The 10,725-nt window shown below is 31.7% G+C and overlaps 1 protein-coding gene across 1 annotated transcript; it reads right to left on the bottom strand.

Annotated features, from left to right (window-relative positions):
* Window positions 1-6,051: 6,051 nt before the first annotated feature.
* LOC108772046 (60 kDa SS-A/Ro ribonucleoprotein) lies at window positions 6,052-9,634 on the bottom strand. The gene is made up of 8 exons (XM_018537495.1): window positions 9,440-9,634; window positions 9,015-9,372; window positions 8,459-8,682; window positions 7,872-8,077; window positions 7,662-7,782; window positions 6,953-7,356; window positions 6,542-6,676; window positions 6,052-6,437 (listed from the first exon to the last, which is right to left on the bottom strand). Exons 1-7 carry the CDS (start codon window positions 9,632-9,634, stop codon window positions 6,544-6,546), a joined length of 1,641 nt encoding a protein of 546 aa, XP_018392997.1. The 3' UTR covers window positions 6,052-6,437; window positions 6,542-6,543.
* Window positions 9,635-10,725: the final 1,091 nt, after the last annotated feature.

A 10,725-nucleotide genomic window follows, 5' to 3' on the forward strand; every position in this document is an offset into this window, starting at 1 on the left:
GACCTCAAGAACTTTTAAAATATGTCCTAATTTATGTATTAAAACGTTTCTTTAATATCGTTTGGGACCGCAGAGATATTTAGAAATGTGTTTACTTTTTCTATAAAGCGTTAATATGAGATGTTCTAATCTAGATGAAAACAAGTGTTTAAATTACATATAAAAGTGAAGTCACAAGATTCCACTTGAAATCGAAGTTTATGTATAACCGGCTAATCATTTTCTAATTTGAAATAATTACAATGGGAGATTGTTTTGAGAAAATTTATTTAAGGATCCAGTTCATATAACAAAAACAGCACGAAATTTGTAGACATAATCAATTCCCTATAATATCTTAATTCGCCTATATTGTGTACCGAAATACAACCGTTAACAGACATAATGACAATAACATAATTCGCTCCTTTGTGAAACTCCGACGTTAATTTGTTCGGAGCAATTTAATCGCTGGACTTATACGCAATGTTTCACAAATTTACTTAGGTATAAAAATAATAATCGAAATCACGCGCGACAGATGTTTTTCACGCGTATATATGTGACAGGATAGGAAATTGCTTGGCTGCGTTGGAAAAGTTTCGTGATTTCGAATTACGATGAAATAAAACTTGGAAAGAACTATTGCTTAGCTTCTTTATCTCTCCTGAATATTGTAATAACATTTTAAGAACCTGATAGAATATTATGAGAACATACAATTATCAAATAAAGTGTGTGTGACTCACCACTCGGTGCGACTGACTCGTGATCTGTAGATTTGAGTTCAAATCATCCTATATAATTATCAAATATTTTGCACGATGCAAAAACAAAAGCAAACATTCTTAACTTTTACTAAATTCAATTGAATTTATAATTAATTGTTAATATATGTGTATTTATTTAATAATATACATTTTTAACTTTATAATTCTATATAATTATTTATATATGATTTTCAATTATTATGTTCAATTATTTTATATTCATAGATATGTTTGATAAATAATTGAAAATAATCATAACAATAATCAGTATGAAAATGATTTATCATTTAGCTAGTCATTATATATTTTTCATTTTTGTTTTGGAAAAGCGTAAGATATTACGAAGGATTTCAATTGTCATAGATTAATTTTGATAAAATCTAAAATCGAAATCTTGCAATAGAAATGAAGAATAACAAACAAGTAATTTTTTCGAAGTTTCCATTCATAGTCTATTTTGAAACTTTTCTTACGCAGCTGGTGTACGCGACAATTCTTTTTTTTTTTGTTTCCGCAGATTCCGATGAACCATAATTTACTGAGTAATATATCGCTGAATGTAATCTATGTGTAATAATACTATCCTTAAACAAAAAAAAACCGCTGAGTAATCAATTCGCAGCAATATATAATTTCGAGCGCTGCGATTAGTGCGTGGAGATCTGAAGAAAAGGCTTTGAGATTTTCCAAAGATTTGTCTCTTATCACACAGTGATCCCTTTCACAGCGCGAAGAGAAACGCGTACTGGCCGCAAAATGACATCAATTTTGACTAACGTTTGAGATAAAGGCATGGGGGTTTTGATGAGATCACAGTATGCGTACCGAGAGCTGAACGGGGAATCTCTTAAAAATCTCAACACCTCAAATATCCACGAAGAAACCACCGAACAGGTAGCAGTGAGTGAACGGTATTGTTTGTCTGTGAATCGATTCTTTCGCTTTTACAGGATTTCGTATGTAAAAAGATAAGGCCAAAAGATAGGCATTCAGTGCGTGAATCACGAACCAGAAGGACAATTTCTTTTCTTTCTCTTTTTTTTTTTACGTAACTCGCAGAGTTAGTACAATTCGCTTTTGCTATTTTACACTGAGAGAATAAGTAACGAGGTATTTCATTGCGGTTTGTACATGTATAGAATTGAATATCATTCCGTTCTTCGATTTCGCTTTTCCCTTTTTTTTTTATATATTTTTGGCATTTGCATCGAAAATTTCGAACAACGGGTATTGAGCATTTTTTTTGTCTAGTTTCTTATTAGATCGTTGAAGCGACAATGTACTAATTATGGAATTATAAGTTTTGTCTCGTGTATATAATCCTAAGGAACATGACGCTATTTCGTACTTATGTATATCTTAGTCAAGCGTAAGTCTGCATATGACTGAGAAGAAATGTGTAAAAGAACGTTAAAAAAATAATGGAAGTCCTTCGGTTGATTAAATCACGTCCGCGCACATCGGATTATTTTTTCTTGGAAAAAGAAAGATCTGCGCGTACATATCCGGACAATTGAGACAAGATGCAGGTAACTTCCAACTGTTGGAAGTACGTGTGAAATCAAATCGAACGATAGCTAGTTTCTTTTTTGTTTAAATAACTTGCAATACACTGAAATGCCGCTAATCGAAACAGAGTGGTACCTCATCTAGTCCTTAGTCCTATACAGATTTGCGATCAACCGACATTTATTCCGAGAGACGGTTGATAATGCGTGTCCAGCGGCGCGTAAAATACTATGAGCATCGGATAAATATCGTTCGTGCTTCCTGGTCGAAATCAATGGTCGGAGAAACGTCTTCGGCAAGGAAGCTGAAAATTTGTCCCTCTTTCAATATCGCGAAGTGCAAGGATGTAGCGCGACCGTGACACGGCACTTGGTACCGCGATGGACCCGACGAGTGTCTCTCGATCTCTCGTTACATCCCTTTGTTTCCCATTTTTAATAACTACATAATGCGGAATTTCCTATTTTTTTCTCTCTTTCTTCTCTTACGTGGTAAATATTTTCTTTTTTTTCTTCTAGCATGAACACATTCAACATATTGTTTCTTTCTTCTTGTTCAACTATACAGCACATCCTGAAATCAATGGACTGTGAAATAACAGCATGGGAGAAGTGATTCTCTTCAGATTCTGGCTGTACTGTTCTCCTTTTTTTTTTGCTTTTCTTATCCATTTTCTTTCTTCAGTATGCCAGTCTATATTATATTTCGGACGTATATATTCTTATAATAGTAGTATTAATGAATACATATATCTGCATACACCGCGAGCGGAAAGGATTCCAATTTTAAATTTACTTCTCGAATCTCGTAACTTTCGATTATTCAATATTACAGCTATATAAATTTAATACATTATAACTAATATAATTTTTTTCGCGTAACGTTATGCGATTAAATCGGAGGTCGGAGCTTGTACTATGATAAGATTGCTATCAGAGAGATTGAGAGATTTTAGAATTAAATTGGTCGACTCTTGTAAACGCGTCTGTAAAAAAGAGCTTAGACGAAATGCGGGGAATCCTCTCCGATCGCAATACGCTCCCATACATATACAAATACTTGTAATGCCTACTTGCTAATGCCAATGAATACATTGAGCTACTCTATATATGATCGTAGCATATATACTCTTAAACTCTTGTTTAGTAACTAGACATTTCGTTTCTGAATGAAGTTTTTTCCGTAAAAAAATGCGCTAGAGATTTTTTCTCTCATAACACTGAACGATTTAGACACGGAGGTGTGTGCACGGTAAGTGTATAAATAATTTCTCTAAGCGCGCGAATGCTCGCCAAAACACGAAGTTCGAGTAGGAATATCCAGCGTAGAATATACTGACTTCACTCCCGCGAATAAATTATAATTTATACAAAAATCTCTGCGGAACGCTGCGCAACCAAGATTAACAAATGTTCGTGTAAATGTTTTTTTCTTAAATATTCTTAAAAATAAACTTATGCGTAATATTATGGTTTCTTTTGCTGAGTTGCAAACGCAATTCTGCTTAAAATCTCTATCTGGAAAATTAGCATGTGCTTTAATCATTATATATAATCTTAAAATACATATGCCTTTTGATAAATATACAACTGATTTCTCTTGCTTTTTATTCTTTTAAAACCTGTCAAGTATTCTGAAGCTTTATTAAATAAATTTCTCTTGACAGCCAATGATAAAATTGAATTCTTTTCATGCCTAACTCGTCAAAAAGTTGACTTCAATTTAATATTAATTAGTTTTATTTTCATCAGGAGCAAAATGCAGATTGCTTAAAGAATAATCTACTTATATACCCTTTTCGGAACACTGTCTATTGAAATAGAATTTACGTTGGCAGCTTTCGATCCGTAGATTATCGGGGACAGCTGCAAAGAACAGGTGAATAGTTAAGCACTTAGTTCAAATTTGTTTCGAAGACCTGAGAGTTCATCCACGCTGTACTTTTTAGCAATGTGTGAGAAAGAGGTACGTGCTTCCGTGGTCTCATGCGAGAAACGAGGGAAAAACCCGATAACAATAATCGGCAGATCGAAAGCCCATTTTTTTTCTCTCTCTCTCTCTCTCTCTCTCTCGTGAGATATGATATACAAAATTTTCAACAAAAAATTTACGCACTAATTTGCGCAGAGACTCAACAGATATCAAACACGGTGCGCTTCTGGCCGCGTCACTTAAATACCATTTCCCTAGTTTGAACAACAACAATGTATCTCGTATCACAGTATTATTCAGTAGTGTATTTAGTATTTGTCTCACGTTCACTTTGGATATGGCAAATATGAGATAGTAACAGTAAAATTATACTAATGTAAGTCTATAACTCTTTGGGGCTAAATGCATATCACAGTGGGAAAATTTTCAACGTTCCTATGTTCACCGTCTTCTACGACTTCCGCTTTCTTCTTTCTTTTTTTGTCGTTTTTTTTTACTTATTTTAGATTATTATTTAACCGCCCAGAAGCGCACCGGTCCCAGAAGCGTGTTACTTTTTTTTTTTAATAAGGTCACGTTATTTATACGCATTATTACAAAGAAGCATCACCGCCAACCAGAAACAAGCAAGCAATTAATAATATTAGAGTAAGATTTTTTTTACCATTAGTCAAAAAATGCACCGTATGTTACTTGAGATACGCGTTTTCGTATCCGCTATGCAGTCTTATCCTAAATTTTTTCGCTGCGTAATACACTACTGAAACATAGGACTATTGAATTGTACTTTTTTCCTAGTTTTCAAAATAAAACTTACAGTTGCATATGAAACTTCGAGTTTTCATAGTTTTACAATTACGAAATCTATTTTGAAAACCAAATAACAGGTCGTTCTTATAAACATTAAAAATTAAGTAAAAATTAAGTTACAGATGCTTAAGTGTTCTCTGTATCTTTATAAAAGTAAAAGGAGACAGAGAATTTAATTTTAATAAATGTTAAAAAATTTTAATCCTTCATGGTCATCATGGGTCAAATGATCCGAACGTAATGAAAATAATGTAAATCATCTAAATTTGAAGAATGACCCTAAAGAATAAACTAACTTTTCGCAGACCGTACTAAGTTTTTAGGCAAAGATAATTATAGAATAATTATTTTTCGAAAAGTGGAGATAAAAATTTTGTGTGTATGTGTGCGCGCGCGTGAGAACGAGTTTGAGGACTATTAATTTATAAGAACGACTTTATAATGTATATATACAATAATACATATTACAATAATTATATGTATCAAATAAAAAATAATTTTCTTTTAAAATTGATTTAAATAGGAAAATATTCGACAGCTTTAAATGTTTTAAACAAATCATGCTTTAAATATAATATGCAAAATTTTGAAACTTATTTTAGAAGTATGAATTTACATATAATATTAAAATACGAATATAAAAAGAAAAAAAGATTATAATTAAATGTATATCTCAAAAAATAATTAACATAAAACTGAGATTTCGTTTGCAACAGTTTAATAAAAATAGTCCATAACTAATGTATATATTGCTTATATAATCGGATCGATACGATACTGTGTTAACGTTTACTAAAAATAAAATTGCCAAGTTATTTGAATCGTATCGTCACAAATCCGAATGAAAGTAAAAAAATACCTAATCATTTTATGATCATCTTATCAACAAAAAAGGAAAATGCTACACAGCTCTTTCCTAACACTAAGAACATGTAGTAAATATTAATATTACCATTTACATGCCAATTATAGTGCACGATCACTTTTCTCAATCACCTTCATCGTTTACCTCTCTATTTCCAGTACGTTTTAAAAAGTATACTGTCTCTCTTGGATATATCTCAAAAAAATTAACGGATAGCACAATTAAATATAATTTGATTCAGTCATGGATATGCAACCAAGCCGATGTTTGGAACTGATGAAAAAGGCGAGACAGTTTGAATTCCAAAATTCGGCACTATTTTAAGTAATTTCTGAAAGCTCTTTCTATAACTTTTTTTCTTCGCTCACTTTCTGCATTAGTGTGCTCATTAATCAATTCAGCTTTGAAGAAAAATCTGTTCTAACGAGATAAATTCTCATCACTGACTTCCGAAACTGCCATATTCTTCTTTCTTCTTCATTTTCAGATCGAAACAATGCTTTAAGACGATAAAATTTTCTTCTTAATTGATCATTTGTGACTTTTCGAAGAAACATGTTTTGAAGAATCTTCTGCAAAAATACAATACAAAAGTGTTAGAGACTGTGTAAGTGATCAATGTGTGATCGTCTTCAAATCGACGTTATTTATATAGAGAGATTTAACTCGTGCTCACATCTAAAATAAACCCTTTACGAACGCCTGAATGACATTAGGTACGGTAGCATCAAAACCGTTGATCGTCAAGACATGTCGGTCATAGTGTTCTCTACGATATGGTGAAGAAGAGCATAAGGCGCAAGTGATTAGTCTGTGAAAAAGTCATAGATTTATATTCATTTATATTACAGCAGATACTATATTTATATTATTATTGCAAAAGACATATTTTGATACTTGCAATTTGTATGATGATATTAAATATCAATTGTTATTTTATACTTATAAATACATTAAAATAAAATAAGATTAAATTAAATTAAATTGTAAAATACTGAAAAACAAATTTTAGATGATCCGAGAAATTCCTTTCCTTCTTTTTAATTTTCAGGAAATTCAAATTCAATAAATAGAAGTGTTCACTTACTTTGTATCAGGAAGATTTAGATCCTCTTTATAAGATTTTAGCCTTTCCTGGGATTCATCATGTTTTTGCAATATTTGATCCATAATGTTAATAAAGACATCGAACTGTTTAGATCGTGCGGTGGCCCAAAAAATTGGTTTACTCGAATTGGTACTTCCTAGAGATACCATTTTTAAGGTTTTCAAAATATCTTCGAAAGAATCAGTTTTGAAAACATTAACTGGATGAATTCCGACGTTCCTGTATGTCGCTATGGTAACGTTCTCTTCGGAACGTAAAAGTATCAGTGCCATCAAAGCAGCTGTCTCAAGGCCGGTCATATTACCATTTTGCCAAGTGCTTGCTTCCATTGATTTGTTTGTGCTGATTGTCACAAGGTAGCGCAAATTTGTAGGTTGTATATTCTGTAATTATTATAATATAAAAATCATTATATTATAATAATAATTATTATATTATTACAATTAAAATAAGATAAGCTACACATAAGCTATACACTAATAAAAATTAATAACTAATATTTTTTTAAATATACAGATAATTTTGACATTTAGTTTTTACTTACTTATTATTTTACCTATATTCACAATGTACACTTAGCTAATGTTTATTATTATGTTAATAATTAGAAGAGATAAAGAAATATAAATTAAATTAATAATATAGACTACATAATAATTTGTAAAAAAATATAAACAAATTTACTTACTTTAAATGATAGATGGAATGCTTCGTTTAGAGCGTCCATTATTTTGATATTTGGATTAAATCCTGGCGGTATAGACCTCCTTGCTAATTCTCGAACTTTTCGCTTTTCATAGGTCAGACATCTTAAAAATGCATATTTATCAATGATAGTTTCGTAAGTTATTTAAATTTAAATCATATAGAGCACTGTTGAAAATTGTTGAGTACTTACTTTCCGGAACATTGATAATTTTTAAGAGTAATAAAAATTAATGCCGGATGAACTGCACTTTTTTCAATGTATTCTGAATTCGTAAGTCGTTCTGTTACTTTCTCGACTGCTGGTTCATTAATAACGAGAAATCCAAGATTGTGAATCCTTTGCAGGTTGTTTAGAAGCGCAATAACATCCATTGACATTAGCAATGAATTCCAAACCTACGTATAAAATAATAAATGTTATTGGATTGTCAAATTAGGAATCAATGAATTTTGATAAGTGCATTTTTTTAACGCTAGTCGTAAATAAACTTTTTTTAATTTAATAATAAGACAGAATCTTTTCTCTTTTGTACTATTAGAAATTTAGCACTATACATCTTTTAATAATTTAATATAATAAATTTAATAATTTCTTAAAATAATACGTAGAATATAATTTTATGACGTTTGTAAATGCAATTTTTAACCAATAAAAACGTTTGTTTTAATTTGTTAAAAATTATATTTTTTATAATCTTATGCTTAACAGTTCTTAAATAATTAAAAAATTCTAACGAGTTGCACAACAAAAAATACTTTGTATGTCATTGCATTTACCTCCTTGGATTTTAACAAATGACCAGGTACATGATCTAATGAGAAACCGCATGTTTCCAGCATAGAAGCAGCTCGAATCTCATCTTCACAATGTTTGAAATCTTCAATCTCTTCCATATATTTCAGTAGGTCAACGATATTAGAAGGTAATTCTACTTGATCAGCTATATCCTTTTTGGTCTTTTCCAAGCCGTGTATTATATACTTCAGGATCATTTTACTTTCTATTAAATAATGAATTATCTAAGTATAACATTTTTAGTAATATTGGATAATAGGTTACAGCCATAAATTACAATATAATGTAAATCCGCGATGTGAATTACTGTTAAATATTTTTGAAGTTATATATATTATATATATATATCTATTCAAATTTAAAACAATTTCCAGCCATCAGTATTATCGAATATAATTATAATCAGCAACATTACTTGTAAGAATATAAATGAAAAATAAAATGATAGACTTATATTAAAAAAGCAAAGTGATAATTAATAAACAAGTATAATAGGGGATCCATGCTTTCCTCATGAATGTGGCTATGTATGTTTACCTGGAGAATCGCCTAGAGGATGAGCCATCTTCACAATATCTTTGTGTTTCCAACCATATCTACTTTTATATTTTGTGACACACTCTATGAAATCTAATGGGTTTTTAGATAGGTACCAATTGTTAATAGCTTTTCTCAAGCCATGGCCCCAACCTTGTGTAATGTAATTCAATTCTTTTTCTCTGCATAGTTTAGAAACAAATTTAACAAACAGAATAAAATTTGGAGTAGACGCACAGATCTTTTTTACACTTTCGTATGCTGCATGACGTAGTTTCTCGCTTTTATTTTGTCTGCAGCAAACAGCGAGGGCAAACACCAAAGCCTCGGGATGTGTAACTAAATTACTCTCAAATGCCTACAAATAGATATAGTTTAGAAATAGCATGTTATTGCAAACATTTTATGCAATTTGTGTCGTTTACCTTTGTGATCAGTTCAATAGGTACCAATTGTTTTTCCTCATTTTCAGCAAGTTCTTCTATGGCTAGAACATTCCTGACTATAAAGTAATGATGGGCAAACCAATATCCAGGCTGGTAATTGGGATAATCTTTTCCAACATATAGATATCGTAATAAACGTAATTCAGAATCGTTGCTATTGCCTTCTGTTGCCATTTCCTAACAACAATTTGCCTAAAACAATTAAATAACAAAGGGTTTTCAAGTTACTATTAGTTACAAACATGATGAAAAATAGCTATCATTAATTCCTTAACTTTCAAAAAGCAATTTTCAAATATTATTTTTGTACAAGTATTTTTTAGAGATAAGATATATTGTTTCATCTCAAATAAGTCTACATTATTTATATTAGATTTTAATTTTTTAGAAGAAACAGTTGTTCTATTTTACTTGTTTACAATATATTAGAATTTTTGATCATACAAAATGTAAAAGTATGAAATAAACATGTACGAATTAAATTATATTGCAAGTCAGAATTGCAATAGTAAACTTTTTTTACATCAAATACTTGTAACATAATTCAGTAGAATGTAAAAACAACTATTAACGAATAAAAGCCTCAATAATTATTAGATATTAAAAAATATATCAAGTGTTATTCTATACAGTATTATTAGACATATATAGGGTACTTGAAGACACAACAAGATACTTGAACGTTTTGAAAAGTTCGAACGTTTGTTGACTTGACAACAAAAGCGTTCTTTTCAAACATTTTATTCCGTTTTAAATTTCTCCTTCAAACAACAAAGGGCACTCGATCCGCATTATTTATATGACCCATTAACTGAATCGCGATTTGCAGTCGCGTCTGACGCACACACATGCATACATACATACGTACAACTAGGCATTACGCTATATATGCACGCGCATGAGCGCGGATTCCTTGGCGAGGATCGCGCGTATCACCTGGTTACCGGATAAGGTAACGCGGAGGTATCGGGAGATGATGCGATCTCACGCATTCACGCACGTACGCACATATGCATCCACGCAAAACAGTCGCGAATTCAGTGCGGAGGAACGCGAAGTTGGTGCAAGGGTCAAACGTGCGTTCGCGAGAAATGCGGTTGTGGCTTCTTCTCGAGTTCACCCTCGTTCCCCGTCCAGTGGTTTTTACCTTGCGTCAATGTGAACCGACGTGCGAAACAATCATGCACAAGAAGCACGGAGACTGACAGCGACGACGATCGCACAACGTTGACGTGTGGTGCGGGGGGGGGGGGGGGGGGGGGGGG

Source organism: Cyphomyrmex costatus, unplaced genomic scaffold (assembly GCF_001594065.2).
Source record: "Cyphomyrmex costatus isolate MS0001 unplaced genomic scaffold, Ccosl1.0 scaffold175, whole genome shotgun sequence".
In the NCBI taxonomy this organism is placed as follows: Eukaryota; Metazoa; Arthropoda; class Insecta; order Hymenoptera; family Formicidae; genus Cyphomyrmex; species Cyphomyrmex costatus.